The 21,177-nt window shown below is 37.3% G+C and overlaps 1 protein-coding gene across 1 annotated transcript; it reads left to right on the top strand.

The window, feature by feature from the left end:
• The first annotated feature begins 10,747 nt into the window (after window positions 1-10,747).
• AGR3 (anterior gradient 3, protein disulphide isomerase family member) lies at window positions 10,748-18,021 on the top strand. The gene is made up of 7 exons (XM_052694418.1): window positions 10,748-10,853; window positions 12,893-12,956; window positions 13,319-13,371; window positions 13,982-14,058; window positions 14,845-14,908; window positions 15,930-16,013; window positions 16,710-18,021. The coding sequence occupies exons 1-7, from the start codon at window positions 10,748-10,750 to the stop codon at window positions 16,757-16,759; spliced, it is 498 nt and encodes a 165-aa protein (XP_052550378.1). The 3' UTR covers window positions 16,760-18,021.
• Window positions 18,022-21,177: the final 3,156 nt, after the last annotated feature.

Here is a 21,177-nt window from a genome sequence, read left to right as displayed (position 1 = left end):
ATTAAACCAAGAGATAGCTTTTAGGTTCCTTTCTACTTTTGATTCTTCTTGTGAGTCTCACCACTGAAATCTTGCCAGCACTGATGCAAACTGTGTAATTATCCCTATCCTCATCCCTCAAGGAATGTGAGAGAGCACTACACCTTTCAAACGCAAACTCTGAACAGTTTTCTCAGTTCATAAATAAAAAACTCTTCTCGTATTGCTCTAACTGCCAGCCCTGTAAACCCAACTTCTTATGAAAATTATTCTCTATCATTTATGTTCTTCCCCAGAAGTGGGGAAAAAAAAAAAAAAAAAAAAAAAAAAAATCAAAGCAAAAACCTTCAGCCAGTTCTGCTGGTTTTTTGGTCAGCGTAAGAATGGTTTTTATATAATATTTTTAATTACTACAGTTAAAATAAGAATTTGTCATCCTTTAGGAAAAACTTGACAGAAAGCAAATTTTAAAAACAATTATATGCTTTTATTATTATCAAAACAACTAGGAAATTTCTTGGGTGAGATGGTCAAAAAATTGGCTTATGTTTCAGACATACCATCTCATCTACATGGAAAAAGAGAGCTGCAGGTGACATCACAGCTCCATCAACGAAAAAAGGAAAGTTCTTTATGAGAACAACGGGATACAGATTTTGCTCTTTTTTGTTGTTGTTGCTGCTGCTGTTGTTGAAAAAAAGAAAGTATGGAAAACAGTCCCAAAATATTGGGTAATGTTGGCACAAAAGGTAACTACAAGACTACATGCTTTCCAATGATCTATGTTTCTCTATATATTTTGGGATCATGTGTTTTCCCAAAACACGCTTGTTTCTGATTAGCAACATATTTACAGTCCTTGCAAAATAAGGTGTTTACAGTGAGTCTAAGGAATCTCCCTTAGAAGTGCTTTAAAGGTGCAGAACCTGAGCAGAGCCCCAAGATTGCTGCAAGCTGCAACTCACCACATGACACACATCTTTAAACTCTATACCATAATTCTTCAGCCAAATCCCAGTTGCAGCAGTATGTATGTATGTGCAAGAATAACAAATTTCTTATTAAAGAAAGGGGAAAAGATAGTCACTGCAATATCTTATACCATCTTTTGCACCACCAACACTGATAATGCAGAACTGCCAAGTTATACTGGCTTTCCAAAACACTTCACAACATCAAGGATCATCCTTTATTTTCAAAATGTATATATATTAATGGGAGTGTGCACATCTGGAAGCTGTTATAAAAACCTTGTGAACTACTGTCATCAGAATATCAGTTACACAGGTGTGTGCTGATAGCTGTGGATCATAATAGACTCATTAAATTTAATATCCCATTCTTGGATCTTGAGGTCTGTTAAGATTAGAGATCTAACATCAGTTCAGTCCAGAAGAAAGAAGGCTAAACTGAGACATGATATCACTGCAGAAGTGTTAAGGAGAAGAGCACTTGATAAGAATTTCTCGAAGGTAAATCTAGGCTAGCTAAACAAGGGTTTCTGTCAAAGGAGAGAGTTTAAAAAGCAGTTTTTAAAAGAAGAATGGGACAAAATTCTTTGTGATAGTTTAATACACCTGTAAGCAGAATATCACACCGTGGCTGTCTACAGGGATGGTGGATAGTAATTGATGACTCACTCCTATGTTTATGTTTGTCTCCTATTAATCCTGGACTTTAAAAATCCTCAGGAACAAAATACTACAGCTAGAAGCTAATCTGAAGGTAAAAATGTATCTTCTATGTGTGCTATAAATATAACAACAAAATAGTAAAGAATTACATTGAGGCAGGTCAAAAATACTGGAAGTGAACTGTTACTTCGTGGTCGTGGAGAAAAAGAAGAGGAATACCTGGAGTATCTATCAACATTTTAAGTTACTCCCGTCTTGCATATGTCCCTCCTTCTATTTCTGTCACTTTAAGTGAAATTGCTTTTAATTAGATAATACTGTCTTCGTCCTGCATCTTTGGTGTGAAATGAAATAAAAGGAGGCTATAGTATTCCATAAAAGTTTCTTTTTTTTCAAATTTCCAGTTCAAGTTTTCTGAATATTCTGCATATTGACACATATTATGAAGGATAATAGATGTGAAAGACACTTTGTATTTTACAAATATGGAATGTCACTTGGATTTTTCAGACCGAATGAAAAATGCTCAATGTTGCTCATCATCAACAATAGATTGATGATGATGGAATGACAGCTCCATGGAGCAACAGCAGTGAATGAGCTCCCACTTGGCATAATGGATGAGCACCACCAAAGAGGGTATTGCAGGGGCCTCAGACTGCAGATCCACAAATCACTCAGCAAACATGAAAACTTTCTATTGGTCTTCGCAATCCATAAAGAATGATCAGCAAGAGCTCTTTCTTAGTAACTGGATGTTGGGGATAAACACCACTGCACATAGACAGGTCCACAACAGAAGAGAAACTTGTCTGGCTTCTTCAGGAGAAGCCTTCCTGGAGACATGCCAGCAAACTCCATCCCATATTCTCTGATCCAGTATAAACACTTGAGAACATGCTTAACTTTAAGCATATGAGTTGTCCTATAGACATCAATAGTGTTGCTAATGTGCCTGAAGTTAAATATGCATCAAGTGCTGTGCTGGAATAGGGCCAAGGGCTCAGAAACTTGCAGGATCAAGGTTTGGCTGAAGAACAGAGAGTAAGAAGGGATACAAAAGATGAGAGATACTGAGTTACTTTCATGCCCTCTTGCGTCAGTCCACAGTGGAAGCAAGCACTGGGATAAACCTCCTATTACAGTAAAAGTTAAAGGAACACCTGTACAGAAAACTGAAACACTAGAAGATACTGTAAACACTCTTTTTTACAGCATACAGTGTCTTTAGATTGTTATATGGTATTACATTTTAAAGCAGATACAGTGATGTCACTGCAGGAAAACATCACAAAAACATTGCAGCAAACAAGCTTCTCTTTCAACAGATGCCTGGTTGACTCACTCTCACAGCTGCACCAAAGTAGTGCAATGTGTTTCTGGAGAGCATTCTTGTTTGTGAAGTCTTTATTGGGATACTCTGACTGGAGGGGAGTGCAGCCGCTTTTCATTTCTTGTGGCAGTCAGAAAGTTTCATTGAATATTTCTGAGCTCTCAATATCTTCCAAAACACATGCTGAATTTCCTGGCTCTCTTCCTTAAAATCTGGTCTGGGTTTTTACCCCGTCCCTTCTCAAATTATTTTATACGCACATAAATTACAAAATTAAAGTTATTAAAAAAAAAAAAAAAAGCACCCTGATTTTTAAAAATTGCTTTTAACTGTTTTTCCAAGCTTCTTGAAATTTATATGTAATTAATTGTATATCTAAATGATTCGTATTCTGAACTTACCACTGAATAAAACAAAAAAGTTGTCCTTTAGCTATTAGTAATGCAACACTGCCAACTAGAGGCATTGGGAATGATCAAATTCTTGTCTTCTGGACTACATCAATACACTTAAACTACATCAATATATTGTATAACTATAAATACAGAAAGATCATGTTTGCTCTGCAGAAATCCCACCCACGCTCTCCAAATGCAGCAGGGTTTGCATTTAATTTTCTTTAAATTTTGTTGCTTCAGGAAATTGTTTGTTGAATACAAATGCCACAAATACTATAACTCTATTAAAAATTACATAGTTCAGAAACAGAAATAGAATCAAGTCCTATCTCAAATTTCTTCAAAGAAATTCTAATAGAATACTAAGCCATTCAGCAACCTATGGAAAGACACCTCCAGGTCCTGGTGGTGGCCTCACAGAGCAGATGCCTGCTTGGTGGCCCCTTCAGTGCCTATCGTAGAATCTTAAAATCATTAACATTGGAAAAGACCACCAAGATCGTCTTGTCCAACCATCCACCCATCCCCACTGTGCCCACTAACAGTCTCCATGAGTGCCACACCTCCACAGTTCTTGAACGCCTCCAGGGACGACGACTCCACCCCTCCCCTTGGCAGACTATTCCAATACTGCTCCACTCTTTCTGAGAAAAGGGTTCTTTTCTAATATCCAACCTGAACATCCTCTGGTACAATTTAAAGCCATTTTTTCCCATTCTATTGCTAGCTTCCTGTGCCCATGGTGTCAGGGCACAGCAGTGTGCAGCTGCCAGGCATGTGGCAAGAGGGATTGGAGCAGAGTGGTATAGAGACCTTTTGTAGACCTTTGAGCCTCCTCCCGTCACTTCAACAAAGCCCTAGGGATACCTACCTCAGCTGCACCCTCCCTCATGGTTCCTCCACTACCATGTCACCAAATCAAACATAACCAGTGCATGAGGAAGCTACTGGTCAAGAGAAAACCAAGGTGCCTGAAGATGCACCGTGCTTGGATGGTGTGGTGCATGCACCACACATGCACACACTGTGCTCTTCCCGAGGCAGATAGCTGCTGACAGTGTGCACCTCACACATTCCAGGAGTTTGCACAACCAAAGTGCCTTCCAGAAGTTCCCCACATCTCTGCCCTGATCTTCAGACAGAGAGACACCTGAACTTCTTCTGGCAGCAGTCTAGAAGACTGTCCACACAGTCAGAAATGCAGATTCACTGAAAGGTCTATTGGCGGAAGAGCAAGCTCTGCCTGTTGGAGCTTACAAAGCACTAAATAAACACACAGTACAGAACATTTTGTGCTTCGGGGTTGGAGGGAGGAGCCCTCCAATACAGCCACGGTTTCCTTCTATTTACCCAAACACATTCATTCTCTAAATCTCAGCAAAAATAATGAAAAATAATAGATTAGATTTTTCCCTGACACTTATCCAACTTTGCCTGGGGCTGTACCACTGGACAGCTGAAGGCTGGAGGAGTTAGAGCATCCTGAAAGAGAGGAAACACTGAAGCAGTCTGGAGGTGACAGCACTGGAATGAGATGAAGGCTTAGAAGTGAAAGCATAAGCACTGGCGTGGGAAACAGAGAATACAGCTTGCAGCCAGTATAAACCACTGTAAAAACTAATTTAATAAATGTTTTTCCAGTTATACTATTATGGTTATGTTCCATAACAACATCTTTACAGGAATACAAAGATGAAAAGCACAGTGGTTCATTGAAGTGAAACACTGGGGCTCAGGGAAAACGGAGTTGCTCATTCATCTATTACATAGAGCTCTGCTTTTAACTGGGAATAGAAAAAAAAAAAAAAGCATCTGTTGTGGATCATCCAGTAATACCAGAAGTGGCATTTCTACAATTTTGAAAGACACACAAAGAAACAAAGCAGCACATCATATCTAGATTTCTTTTCATGGCTTTGTTGAAATGAATCAGAAATTTCTCTAAGAACAATTTTTAGCTGTCAGTTAAAACCTAAGCCTAGCAGACACTTGCAAGGTTTTTCCATTTATTCTTGTTTCGGCAGTGAAAATTAATGCTCAGCACTCTGAGCCTGAAGCACAGTTGTCATCTCTATCCCTAGTTGCTCTTTGATTGCACCCTGAGATCCAGACCTGTGTTAGTGGAATCCAGACGTACTTCTTAGCCACAAGAATACATGCTCTGTGAAGCTTTCTCCTGCAGTTTACTGTAAAATTTGCTTGGGAATTGCATTATTATAATGTGCTAATTAATTTTACATTGATCTATGAAGACACCTTAGGCATGTGTAAGCCTTTCATGGAGATATAGATGGAAGTTGCAGAAACAATGCTGAACTACAGATGTCACAGAAGCTGTGCTCTCATCCCTTACACGTGTAAGAGCTATGCTAAAATTGGACAGTGTAAGACCTTCATCTTTCCTTTCTGCAGCTTTCCTTTCTGCAGAAGCAGATCAACTGCTCATGTTTAACATTCCATATCAGCCCACAGTGCTCAGCCTCACTGCCAGCCAGCACTGGCTGGAGGTACCATCTTTAGGTAAGACATACCCAAGGACTCGCACTTATTAATCCTACTTTTTTCAATGATTATTATTTTAGGCTGCCTTTTCAATGATTATTATTTTAGGCTGCCTTTTCAATGATTATTATTTTAGGCTGCCTATTCACGCTCTTCTGAATGGGTATTATATTTAAAAACTACATTTATATTTACAGTCATGCTATTCCAAACTGCAGAAGTATTGGACAGCTTTCCAATTATGATTTGGTCCTTGGCCCTGCAGATTTAGCTGTGTTTCACTGCCAAGCTTGGCAACATCATTTGCTCAGGTCTGTACTTCATTTGAAGGGGTCAAGTGGGTTGAAAGGGAATATGTGGACAAATATAATAATCAAATCCTAAAAAAGCACTATAATAACTAAATGTTCCAGGATTCATGCAATCAGGGCTGGGCACTTCACTCCAAACTTTCAGGATGGTTTGTTTCAACAAAAAAAAAAAAAAACACAACAGCAATATCAAAATTGATATTCAGACCTTAAAGAATCAACTCATTGGGAGAACAGGGAAGGGAATCTTTGAGCAATTTGTCACAGCCTTTTTCCTTCGTTCCCTTTTCTTTCTTCCAATAATGACGTTTGAGCACTTTCGCTTCTTTTTTTAGCCCTGGAGCCTTTTGTCTTTCTGTCATAATGGAGAAAGCTGACATTGCCTGGTTTGCAAAACAAAGGGTCAAATCATTTGTTTTCATGTGCTCAAGAAAGGCAGTCATGGCTTAATGTGATCAAACTGCATTTTCTTTTTAAGCTATGTTTTCAAATTTAGGGTTTCTTAACTGGTAGATCCATTAAAGTGTCCAAATCATAGAAGCCGAAGGAGAAAACAGATTTTTAAAGAGTCTCAATACTCCCTTTCATTACTGCAGCAGTGGTGCGCTCCACCTCATCATCTTTTCATACCTGCCCTGGAACCCAGGAAGAAATCCATCTCCATGGAACCCAAAGATACAGGAGTACCAGACAGGAGGTTTCAAATCTGCAGGCACTCAGAGAGGACATTTTAAACCATCAAAACAGAAAATGTTATTTCTCATACGGATTGAATATACTTTCTTTTACTTATGAACCGAGTTATTTCTTCTGAGTCTGCTGTAATTCCCAAGATTCCACACCTACTCTTGTGAGTAGAAGCTATAACCAATGACAAAACAAACAGTGAAGATTGCCACTGGGGCATCTCTTTTTCATAGAAATTCCCTTGAGTACTTAATTGCCTCTTTTATCTTTTATTCTCATAGCATGAATTCTCATACAAAGCACTAAACAAATTCAGATTTCTATTCAGCTAAAGGATTGGACAAATTTCCCCCAGTTAACAGATCTGACATGATTATCACATTGAGTGCTGCAGTGTCAGAATTTGTGCCCATAAAGCAGAGTTCTTGCATTTTGCCTATCTTCCAGTTAACAGGAAGCATTAGTTTGAATTTTCTATCAAAAAATGGAATTATAACTGAGCACCAAAAACAAAAGGTCACAAAAGCCTGTTCGGAAACAAAAAGCTGATCTTTAGTAGCAGCAAATCTTTATGAGGAAGAAAGGAGAGAATCACAGGTAGCATCTGAAAAGGTAACCTTTTGTGCTCAAATTTCAGAGGCCTTGCTGAAAAGGTTTCTTGAATAGAAAAATATAACACAAGAAGTACACATAAATAATCACACATGTAAGTGACAACAAACATCAATAGATTAAAGCTTCCAAGTTAAAAAAGAAGGCGGGCTTTACATGAAAAGGAGGAAAAACTTCAAGCATACAGTCCCCATAAACTGTGCAAAGGTTATCCAATGAAGAGGGAAAAAGTGATCCAGATAATTCCTTCTCTGTGCAAAGAGAATGAATTAAAGGTTTTTTCCCATATTTATCAAGATAAGTCAAAATTATATCAAGCATCACATCCAAAGAATGAGACCACTTTTAAAGCACGACTTGCAAAAAAAACTAAACCATACCCTTTAGATAAAGTATTTTATTTCTCCCTCAAAAATAAGTTACTTTTATTTGTTAATTACATTCTTCTACACAAAGTAACCCTTGTGTCTTCCTATTAGCTTCATACCTATCTTCAGGCACCAGTAACCCAGCCATTCACTGGAAACAAAAGCCCCTACAGTTCAGGCTTTCATTGGTGGTTTCTTTTTTCATTGGGCATAAGCCAGACATAAACTGTCTAAGGGGGGAAGCAACAGACACACATAAGCTACTATTTCTTTTCAATCCTCACACAAGACACCTGATACAAGCCAAGATGAAGAGAAATCCAAGGATTCAGTGTACAAGTATGGGAACCACAAGAGTGAAAGTTGGAGGGATGGCAGAAAAGGAAGGGGGAGGGTGGAAGTGCATTAACTTAGTCTCCAGCTAAAAGCTCTCTCTCATTTTTCCCAGGTTGCTGTTGTTACAGAGAGACCTGGATAGTTCAGGTCTTCTGTGTGTAAAGCACGCTGACTTTTACCTAATTTCAGGAAAAAGACTTTCCATCAAGAGAACTAACCACTGCTGGTGAGAAAACATTTCTTATTATCAACTTTAATACAGAAATGAGTTTTGTTTGATAAACATGTAGCAAGTAGTATAAAACAGACAAATGATAACTGCTAAGAGGTTAGTTAGCAAAACGTTTGTTCTGATGTATAGATAAAGGCAACATTTATGGCGCTGGCTGTCTTTTTTTCTTTACTCAACCAACTATCATTGCAGAACATAACATCAAAGATTTAGAATACTGAATTCTGTTCAGTTGCATCTTTGTAAATTAACCCTCCAAAACCCTGTGGATTTCCATTATGATGATAATCAATTGTTTACGCTTCAGTTAAATAACTGTGTGATTTGAAGAGATTTGCACTTTAATTTTTTGTTAATATACCACGGAAGACAGAACTGATTCACTCATTCCATACTGATTTAGTGACATATTTGGTATGACTTCAAAGCCATAACTATTAATGCTTAAATGGAGTTTTGATATGATAGAAATGCTGTATTTTATTATTAACATTGGACAGGTAAACTAAAGCTGAGGATAGTCACTAAGCTTCACAGAGAGCTGCTATAAAAATTGATTTATCAGAAGTAAAGTAGTGGGGTATCATGATCTGATTTTGCTGACTGAAGTTAGTGGTTTGTACCAATGTGGGGGTAATTTGAATGGAATTCCTATTCTCACAAATTTCTGTTTCCAAGCTTACCTAAAAGTAGGAGTCTCTCCTTATGAAACACTGGGAACTGACATCTCTTTATTAGAATTCCATAATCTCCAAATATCATATTAACGTGCAGATTTACAAAACTCCAAGGAGATACTTTCTAAATTGAGTTAACAACAGATATGATGATCAAGCCTAGGGAGAAAATTATGTGAAACAAAGAATAGCTCTAGAGCTGTGATATAACATGGGGGAGAAAGAGAATGATGATGATCCAGATTGAGGAGGAAAAGTATTATAATTAATGAATTTATTATAACCCAATGACAATTCTTCAGAAATACAGAATTGCAGCAATATGGCGTACTTCATTTTTTCTGCTTTTGAAAGTGCATTTATTTCTCCAGTTATTTGAACAGAATACTTTTCTTGTGCTGAGTTATTGAAAGTAGCCTTTGAATTTGTTCATCAGAAATTAAACAGCTAACAGTGATGTTTGTAGCGTTGAGAATTTCACCAAAGCAAAGACAAAACCTACTGCACTTTCTATGCCTCTGCCGTAGGAAGCATGAATTCACTTTCACCAGCACTCAAGGCTGTAACTGCACACTGGATGTCACTTCTAAATTCAATGTGAAAAATTTGTCATAAATACAGGCTAATGTGCTTTAGAGGAAGATTTGAATTTTTGTGTGTTAAAGTCAAAGGACTTTCTTGACAGGTCATCCTGGTAACTCCTATAGCTCAGTCTCTCATCCGGAGAGCATTTTAATCCAGTCTGTGAAAAATGAATCTCCAGAGAATCAGCAAGCTGGCTCAGTGATATCCTGGGCTATGTGCATTGCATTTTCTAATTCAGTGCAATCTGAAAACAGGAGTTTTAATTACCTGAATATTATTGCACTGGGCAAAAATTAGATGTATTTGGCTTTGTGTTATCTTTCCTCAATTGTTAACTTTTGTTCTCTGACTTTCATCAAGAACAGAAGTTACTGAACTTCTTGGAGTGACTTTTATCAGGAAGAAAAGAAAACACCTTTAGAATACAAAAGCACACTGGGACATGGGTGGGTTGTTTTTTTTAAGCAGGATTTGAGCTAGAAATCAATTTTTAAACGCCATGAGGAGAAAAACTGTTTCAGAACATTTGTTTGAAATTTATCTCACTATTTTAACATTCTAGTTCACAAAATTAAGCTATCAATTTTTGTTAGCAATTTAAAATAATAATTTTCTTAAGGGTTTTATTACAGCACATTTTTAGACCAAAAAACCTACTATATGTAAAATGCTGTTATGGTTTACAGTAATTAAAAATAAAAGGGCAAAAAAAAAATAAATAGTAGCACTGTCTTGAAATTTTCATGATCCTGTATTAAAATATTGTACTGCTTCATGAGGATGAAATGGTGGATGACCAAAAGTAGAAACTTTGTTCCCCTGATCGCAGAGTAGAGAAAACTGTCTCTTGCCTCTGAAGTTTGATTGCTCTAAGCAGTGCTGCATAATAAGATTATCTATTTTTACTGCTCTAAAAAAAAAACAAAACAAAACAATAAAATGTTTGTAGCAATTACCCAAACTGTCCATAGCATAGACCATTAGAATGGCAAGTTGATTTACACTGCACTAAGTAATGAATCCATACAACTAAAGATGCTGCTTTGTTTTCCAGTTTCCTTGTTGCACTGAAAAGGAACTTTTTAGAGAAATAATGCTCCATTCAACATTGGCTTTGTCTCTCCTGCTAATTGCAGTCTCATCCAACCTTGCTATGGCAATCAAAAAGGAAAGAAGAGCACCTCAGACATTATCAAGAGGTATTTTACGTAGTTACCTGCTGATCTTACCATGTATGTTATTTAAAGCATGTATGTGCTTACTGAGGCATGATTCTTCAGCATTTAGTCACACAATAAGTAGTCCATCTTTTTCCTCCCTCTCATTTCACTTCATCAGTTTGTTCTTAAGAATATGGCTGAAGGCTTCAGATAATCTTTCTAATTTATGTCAGTCACAGAGACCTGTTAGAATCAAATAACTCAAATTGAGTCTCTGGAACCTGGCTGCTCTTGAAGAACTCTCAGTGAAAAATATTTTTTCACACACCTGTTAGTAGACAGCTTGAGATGGTAACTTATAGCTACTGAAACACAATTTCATAACTTCAGTCTCAAATGAAATTTTTTTCTACAGAGCCATTTTTGTCCACAGAGTAACAGTCTCAACCATTAGGGATATTTATTTATTTACTGACTGGTCCTTAATTTCCTTTTGTTTTCCCTCTTATCAGATAGTCACACTCACACTTCCTTAGTGGTGCATAATTTTCCACCTGGATGTTAAAGGAAGACTGTATTTTAACATTTTTATGTCTGAACAAGGAAATTGTATGGAAAAATAGCTCTTTCCATCTTCTCAGTCTTCCTTCTCTTTTCACACCTAATCACCTCAGAACATCTCCAGCTGTTTCCCTGAGCTCCCCTGCAACTTGTGCAAAGCCTACAAAGCATCCATGGCTCACCTCTGAGTTCCTCCCACATGCAGCCTTGACAAAGCCCTGCATTCACAAAAGCTCCATCTGAGGCCAGTTACTTGAGGGGTGTTTAGGCAGCATTGAAACAGATCAGTTGTAGGAAGTATAGTTTTAGTGAAGTTTGAAATTATTCCATATTTTATATATATATATATATATATATATATATAAATAACAGGGAAATCAAAAGGCTTCATAAAATAGCAAAAACAAGAATAAGTGCTTTTCCATATGAAACCCATTGTATATACAATATAAAACTGTCTCATCCCTAGACAAAACAAAGAGAAGTGTCAAATCACTTTCCACAAGCGGTACCCGTGGAGAAAGTTTATATCCAGTCTGGCTCCTATTGCCTGTCTTGACTAGATCAGAATTAATTTTTCCCACTCAGAACATTACCTCCAATCATAACAGATTGAGAGGGAATACTGTATTTTTTTATTATAATTTACTGCTGTAAAATGAACCCAACTGACTCCTCTCTGCCATTGTCTATGTCAACAGTCGATTTCAGCCAGGGAACCCACTGGTCAAACAAGCTAGAACCCCATCAAAAATCAGACAGATGTGAAAATGAAATAAGTCTTCTGAAAGAAGGGATGGTCTATAGCATCCCAGTCAAATGCCCCACTGACAAGAAGATGGGGAGCTACTTCACAGGGGCTGGCATCTTCGGGATTTGAAGGCACGAAACCAACAAGACAGTCTGCTTTTTGAGTTCAATGGATGAGCAGTGAAGACTCATTAGGATTTTATTTTGATGGAGATTTTCATCTAACAGCCTTTCTTTAACTAAATTGTTTAATTAACTGAAGTACTTGCAACTCCAGAGACTGAAATTCTTAACTCAGGAGTCAGGCTTAAAACTCTTTTAAGAACAGTCACGTTAAAATTGATTTTATTTCATTTGTTGTATTAAATTTTCTCTCTCACTTTTTTGAGCCAGCTTTCTCTTTAAGCCCCCAGCATCAAAATGAAATACAGAGCAGACAACATGAAGAGAAAATATGAAGGTATAAAGAATTTTGTCACCAATTTAGGGAGCACTAAGTATTCAGAAAGAGTTCTATTGAGTGTATCAAAGGACTTGCACTGGGTAGTCAGTCAGCTGAGGTATTTTGATTGTTTTTGCTTGTTTTGTTGGTTTATTTTTTAATATTCTGATACATTTATTAGCAGATGTAGGATTAATATATCTACAATGCTTGGTAAGCTTTGAACAAAAATCTATTTGTGTACAGCTATTGACCAAGGTAAGAAATGTAGTTTCTTATGAATTACTTACCTAACCAAGTATTAATCATTTTATTATATTTGTAGGTTGGGGAGATGAAATAACATGGGTACAAACTTATGAAGAAGGGCTTTATCAAGCAAAAAAAAGGTAAGAAATTAAAAAATAGTATTGAAAGACACTTTTATTAATTATATTGTCACCCCTCAATATACTGTAATGAAAATAAAAAAAAAAAAACAACACCATCACAGCAGACCACTCTACTATTCTTGTAGACTTTTACTTTAGAAAAGCTATCTAGACACAGGAACTCCACTTCTATTTCTTTCTCTAGCATCCCTTTTTTCTTGCACAGAAATGTCTATCATCCCTCACAGAATGCCTGTTAGGTTTCAATGAGATTTAACAGGAAATGAAATGCAATTTGTCTTTTCCTACCTACTAGCAAAATCACTTATTTTCATTCTTTTCAAATAAACTAACTACATGTTTTATTATTATTAATAAAGTAACAAGCCACTGATGGTCATTCATCATTTGGAAGACTGTCAATACTGCCAAGGTAATTTTGATTTTTTCAGTGTTAAATTTTTGTAAACATCTTTTTAAGAAAACACAACTATTTATATATTTGTTGAATTTACTCAAAATTCCTTAAGTAAGTGCATGAAACTGTAGTTGGAAAGCTAAGAATTTGTTATTTACAAAAAAGTCACTGTGAATCTACTCAAAAAATGAACATGAAAAACGTTTAGTGCTACTGTCCTGCTATCTCTGATTAAACACCTGTCAGGTTAAAGACAAATATTTGCTACTGACTCATCAAACATATTTAACAATGCTTGGCTTTCCTGAAATGGTAACTTGAGAAGGAGATAAGGACAAGATAACTGAAACTGAATTTTCTGAGAATAATGCACTTTTGTCAAACTGAGACATTATCTGCTGAAACTACAGGCTTCATAAATGACAGAAAAGAGCTTCCATTTTCATAGCTAGAAGGTTGCACTGACACACAGATCAAAAACCATAAAGCCATGATAGATCCCGAAAGTGTCTCCTAGGAATGTGAATGAGCAGAGGCAGGAATGATGGGACCAGTCTTCGGTGCCTAAACACTGTAGGAAAGGCAACATCTACAATGGACTTAAAAATATTCCTGTCTTTTCTAGCACTGAAGAAAGCTTTTGCTGAAAATGAAGAGATACAAGAAATGGCCCAAGATAGCTTCATTATGCTGAATCTCATGGTAAGAAGAGTTTGGGGAGGTTTGTATGGTAGCTCTTTTTGGTCTGTGTTTTCTTGTCTTACTTTTTCATATTTTAGCTAAGTATATCTGGCATTTCAGTTAAACATATTTACATAGATGGCTCTTAAAGTAATGCCTCCCATTTTTTTCCATGGAAATTACAACAATACAAAAGGTACAATTACACTGTTTGATAAAGCAAATTCTCAACTAAAAACAACTATTTCTCAACGTAGTCACCACCATTAGCCATGCATTTTCACCAGAAATAAACAAGAGCCTGCATGCCACAGCCATAAAAATCTGCATGGCTATCCAGACCATTGCTTGTCTTTCATACTTTTGTTGCCACTGCTGAAACACACCACCTGATGCCTCACTGTGCTCACATCCACTGTTTTTGTCCATAACAGTTCAGCAGGTGTTAATTAATGTCAAGAGGTGTAATTTTTTCTGCATGGAACACACCTTTGCCTCTCATGCACGTCTCAACAGATGCCATTCTGTCAGACTGTCTCTACTGCCATCTGTTGCAACAAAATGTAATGGAACACTGGTACGAAGGTTTAGCTTCTACTGCCACATCACCAGCATCCATCTTTGATGTCATGGACCAACACAATAAAATAGGAAGCATTACTTTCAGAGCAGCCCTCATATATGCATTTATGTGTGTATGTACCCCTTCTGTATTTTTGTCCTCTGGTATAAGACTGTTCACAAGTGATGATACTTCAGCTAAATTTATAGGAATATTTTAATAATTAGCTTTAATTTCTCTGCCAGCATGAAACCACAGATAAAAACCTGTCACCTGATGGACAATACGTGCCTCGAATCATGTTCATAGGTATGTACAGTACTTATGAATCTTCTGAGGATGTGATCTCTGAATCTATGCCAGTGTCATTCTCCAGAAACATCAAGACAAATTATTTTGCAAAAAGAAAATAGCTCAGAATTTCTCTTTACCATGGCAATAGTATGGAATTTGGCACACCTGAGTTCAGTTCTCGTTCTGTCACAGGCTTCAGCCCCTGTAAACTTCCTCAGGTTATAGGTATGTTCTGAAGGGTACCTCATTTGCATTTGGGAGCAAGGTGCTTATATATCTGTTAGCATCTGGGCATCTGTCAGCCCGTTAGCTCTCTGTGCTTTTGCAAGTGCAGTTAGGAACAAAGCTTAGACAGAGCTGTCAAATATCAGACTGAATGTACACATCTACAGTGCAGACCTTACCACAGAGCAAGTCAACAATCAACAGAATTTAAGCAATGATCTACTGCATTGTAAAGTTGACTTCTGAAATCTATCAAGAAATCATGCCCCACAATTCATGTTCCCTTTCACTGACTATACAGGCATCAAAAGTAGGTGAGATGAAGCCCCTGCTCAGAGCAAGGTAGTAAAAGAAGTCAGGTGATTAGTTAACAGAAAGCCCGGAAGGGGAACTAGTTCAGTATTTACAACCATTTTCTCCTGTAATGGAAACAGTAAGAATCACAAGACCTTAGTCCTGGTCTCTAGGTAATATAATAATGTTACATTAATTATGCATGACCCTCATTATTTGTGCATCCAGTCAGACTGCCTCTCCCAGAGTAACCCCAGAACTTGTAAAACAGGATGGTTTTCTTCAAGTATGGACAAAACATATGTGTAATCAATCTCTTAAAAATAGCCATGAAATATAAAACTGAGCATTAGCTTTTGTAAGATTTCTCCACATAAAAAACAGTTCGTTGGAACAGAGCGTAACAGCCTCGCACTTTGTGGCTGGCAAAATCAGAACTTCTCAAAAACAGGGCTGTGCAATGGGCATCGCCCTCCTCTGTCGTGGAAAGCAGCGATTAACACAGTTTCTTTTTCAGACCCATCTCTCACGGTGAGAGCTGATATCACAGGAAGATACTCTAATCGGCTGTACACTTATGAACCACAAGACATACCATTCTGTAAGTGCCTGTTTTGTTGTGTTACTCTGCATTTCGTACTGTAAGCAGCCAGATGCACACCATGCCAATCGTCTGTGTTTGAGAATCAGTTAAGATCTCGAAGTAATGAATAAAGAATGTTTGCGAGCACTTAACAGTAATTTACAGCGTCTAACCTGTTCTAGCAAACACTTAAGCACATCTATTGTCCCAATGGCTTTACTGGGTCTACTCAGGTGATATGAGTTGAAAGATCACGGATGAGAAATTTCAGGACCAAGACCTGAGCTGTTTGCTGGTGAATGGTGAGAGTCACTGTGCTCAAAGGTATCCAACTATGCAATGTTAATAGGCAGAGGTGGGAGGGGACTGGGGAAAAAAAAAAAAAAAAAAAGCTTGTTACCCATATTTCAAAAAGGAATGTGATTTTTCAGGTTGAACTAGTACTCTGTACCTTTATCTGAAACCCATGCAGTATCTCTCATCAAATATGCATGTCACATCTGATTATCACGATTGCTGAAGCAAAAGGGATTCGACAATACTCAACTCCTTACGTTTTGATTCACAACACTTTTTGCCTTCAGCTTTAGTATCGATGCCGGAACATTTACATAGGAACCACTAAAATACATAATCCTGCATTAATTTCAACGTGAAGAATGTACTAATCAAAATGCATTGAGTATATTTTACAGTTACTTATTTTTCTTTCAGTAATAGAGAACATGAAGAAAGCACTACGCCTCATTCAGACAGAATTGTAAGCAACAGTGAAATGTTCATAGCCTCTAGAAGGTGAAGCTGCGCCAAGAATTCCAACATTTTAAAGCATTTATTTAGCTTCTTTCTCTGCTATCTCTTTGAACTCTTACCAACCAGGTAAACCAGATTTCATGAGAAAGTATGATTTGAAGAGGAAATAAAGGAGGCTACCATTACAATTTGGGAAACAGAGAAGAAATCTATCAAACACTTTGAAGTGGAGTTAGCTACCTGAATAACTGAAAGTGATGGTTTAAGGAGCAAGCAACTTGAGCTGTATATTATCAATTGAACAGTAGCTTTATTGTCAGCTACAACTTCCAATCAAGAGCTATAGCCAATACTTGATGTCTATTTACAATACAATGATGTAAGTTATTAGCTACGTCTCACCTCCAATTTTTTATTTCATGTAGCTTGTAAATCTTTAGTATGACACAATTTTATGTGCTTATTTCTCATTAAAGGAATATTGCTGGCAAATCAGACGGAAGGCTTTTGCTGTAGATTTTGGAATACCTAATAGAGAAAAAAAACTCAGATCTAGGGTTTGCTTTCTTCTGTATCACTCTTTAGTTATTATTCTGATAGCTGAAAACAGAACATACTTCTTGCTGAACATGGGGTTTCTGTGAGGTGATAGTCATCAAATAGCAACTACAGGTTTTGCCATGATAAAAATGCAGTGACGCAAGAGATGGAAGGAGATAATCCTGGAACTCCACACCTGAGGCTAGTCATGCTTGTAAAGTCTGGTACAGGAAAAATTAGTAGGCTTTTCCTAGCCCTTTTCTTTTAAATGGCACTTTCAAAGGATCCTTCCTTCTGTAGCTCCCAGTACAAACATCATAGTGGAAGCATGGTGAGGGAATCTGTGTAAAAAAGTTTGTATATGCAAAGTCTCCCAAGATCACCATATGGAAGAGTAGACATCTATTTTATGTAACAAGATTGAGTCAGCGGAAATATTTTCCTATGCCTATGATATGCTCCTTCACTACAGCAAAGTCGTAAGTCATCCATCTGGAGAAAGAGCAACAATGTGATGTTCGGTGCGAGGCACAAGTGTCACTTATCTCTGTTACCTGCCATTTCCTCTGATGTCACCTAAATGCATGTATGAAATATGAAGGATAATCCTCTGCAGGACAACTATAGTAACTTACAATACTGAGTATTAATGTGTCATAAAAGAAATATATTGCACCTGTTTTCATAGCTATGTGAAATTTGGATGTATACTCCAACAGAGGGTGATAAATGACCTGTGGAACAAATAATAAAAGAAAAAATATATATTCGTTTTAGCAGTATATTTTCTTGATAATCAAGGGAAAATGCTGGAAACAAAATTAAACTAGTAATTACATCCCCTCTGTGTTTATCTCATTTACGTTCATATCTATTCCAGATTTGACAACACTTCCCAGACTTGTGGGCACTCCCTATCTTAAGCATGTCAGAGATGTTCAGGAGAAAAGGATGGAGCAACCTGCCAGAGATGACACAGGATAGCTGTGGCAGCATTCGCAAAACAGAGTCAAGAGAAGATTTACTTTGGAGAGAAGCACAGGACAGAACAACTTCTGAAACACTGAAGTATGGTAGATTCAGAATATAAACAAAAAGTAGGCAGAAAGTTCTTATTCTTTTGCAGATTTTTTCTCCCTTTGCTTTCAAAATTATTGGATGAGGTCATGAAAAACACTGACTTGAAACAACTCCTGTTCTAACTTGGGTAGGAAATAAAATGTGAGCTATTTATTCTATAAGGCAGTGCCTCCTTCACCTATTTAAGGTCCAGAATATGAAAGTTCCAGGCTCTAAGGTGGATATTTAAGGGAAGGCTGCATTTGTGCTCCATTAGCTTTCCAGTGTAGGAAGGGAAGCATCACATATAAAAAAGCAAAAGAATATGAATATGCTGAGGGCTCCTTTGGGATTGCACAGTGGATGAGCATTTTAACTCATTTCCCATTTCAAGAAGAAACAAATGCACATATCTGTGGCCTGAATTTGAGCTGATAGCTGGCCACTGATTGGACTCAAATTACATTACTATACTAAGGAGAGGGAAGACACAGCATACACAGGCACACAACACAGTAACTCAGCAGTCACGATTCAGTGGGACCATTTAGTTGAAATCATAACTGAGCTGCTTTTAGAGAATTCTTCATCACAGGCTTAAATGAAAATGGGATTTCTCTCCTTTCACTTCTCAGATCCTTACAGGTATCAGGCTGAAATCTGTTCTCAGTTGTAGCCTCAAGAAATGGGACTAAATCCTTGTGATATTTAAAGATTCAGATCCAATCCTTTTGGTGGAGCTAGATATTCAGGTAGAAAACACTGTGGATGTTGTACAATACTTTCTGTGTTCACGGCTTAGCTTAGCATTCATCCTCAATTTGACAGTTGCTACTATATCTCTGCCGTCTCATCTTCGCTAGGTAATATTTCTCCTGATGGAACATAAACACAGACCTCAGATTAAATTCTTTCTGGTCAGGAACAAGATAATATATTTGTAGCCTGTGCAACAACAGACCCAACGTTATTCTTTCCTCCTTTTTTCTTCTCAAGTGAGTGGCATGACATGCTATTCCCTTCTCTGTTGGCATGCAAACACAGTCACAATAATAGTGGGCAGATCTTTATTCACATGCTTTGCTTACATCTCTTCATATTCATTGGAAAAATGTTCCTTTTGTTTCTTGGTCAACTGGATCTACAACAACCAGCTTTATTTAACTACTGCTGTTCAGCTTAGAGGTAAAGGAGGAGAGGAAAAGACAGGAAACTTCTGTGTGAGAGCAGCAGCTATTTTTACAAAGAACCATTCAGTTATTATATAAGGATCTAATGCTGTGAAAGCCTACCTGTGTAGATTACGTACTCTACAGAATTCAGATGTTGTATTCTACACCTATGGATCCCAGTAGTAACATATTTACATTATGGAAGCAAATGTTTTGTGTAAAATTCTTCTGGCTTCTCCCTTTACTACGACCACAATACATTCTGGAAAACAAACTCTATTGCCACCTGCTCATATATTCATACCTATTTCACTGTTGGGAGTTATCTGTTGTAATCAGACAAAGCGTAGTCAAACAAACGTTAACGTCAGAGAGGCGAGGCACAAGAATCTGGAAGCCTACAGAACAGGATCCTCCCTCTATGTATCCGTCTCAAAGCAGAAAGGTGTGGGCTTTTCTAGGCAGATGGCTGATGTATTGGTCTGCAGAGCTAAAACATTTCCCAGTGTGCAAATATTTGCAGTGGACCAGAACAAAAGAAAAGCCACCATACCTTTATGTACCATGGAGACGAGAGACTGTAGGACACCTCAGCACTTAAACAGCAAAAGAAATGTGATCTTGCAAAATAAAGCCAATGTACTTTGGACTGTTTCATGTATTATACATGTTCTTGCCAAAGTCTGACACAGAGAAATTTCCAAACGCTGAGGTGTCTTCCACACATTCAGCCAAGTCATTGCTGTGCTTCCGTTTCTTTTTTAACCTTGCTTTCTATAGTGACATAGTATAAGTGAAAAGGAGACAAAATCTCCACGGAAATTCCTAAGTCCACTAACACGAATGAGACATGGAGGAATATTTGTTCTTCCCTGACTAAATCTCAGAATTAACAATTTAAATATTCATACCTTTTCTTTGCTGTTCAGGGTGCTCATGGTACTCATCACTTACCATCTCAGATTCTTCTGTTCAAACACTCATATCAAGAACTGCATTTCCAAATTTCCATGTAATTCCAATTCCAATTACTCTTAAATAGTTGTTCATCAAATCAACTCTTGTCTATAAATGAGCAGTAGGAAAGAGAGAAGGTGTCATATGTAACAATTTTTTCAAGAATATAATGCTCAAGACAGCTTTCCTCCATATTTGTTTTTCTGTGCTTAGACTTGGTCTTTGCCTCAGGAAAGAGACTAACAATACTTTTAAAAGATCAATCATATCTTCTGATAATTTTCCATGCATACTGAGGGTCACTCATTACTGCTTTGCATGCCCTATCTGCCAGAGCTGTGATTTTCACACGGTTCTAAAATATTTCTACAAGCAAATCATGGAACTGGTATCCACCACTTCATTTGGAATACAATTCCGCATACAGTATACCTTGTCACTATCAAATATTCTCACACATACATGCTCCTGAGGAGTAACTTTAACCAAATTGGAATAACCATTCCATTATGGCCTAAGTGACTTTAGTTCTCATTAATTCATATAGTCTTGTCCTTAATAAGAAGTGACAAAAATGCCTACATCACTTGAATAACCTCTCACAGACTTCGATGACTTCACAGAATCAGCCCAGCAGTTTCACTAGATCTGGAAACCTGATCTTTACTTAAATTGGAAGAATGCCCTTTCTTATTTACTAA

This window comes from Tympanuchus pallidicinctus, unplaced genomic scaffold (assembly GCF_026119805.1).
Source record: "Tympanuchus pallidicinctus isolate F22 unplaced genomic scaffold, pur_lepc_1.0 scaffold3, whole genome shotgun sequence".
NCBI lineage: Eukaryota > Metazoa > Chordata > Aves > Galliformes > Phasianidae > Tympanuchus > Tympanuchus pallidicinctus.
This window is presented reverse-complemented; position numbering and strand designations above follow the sequence as displayed.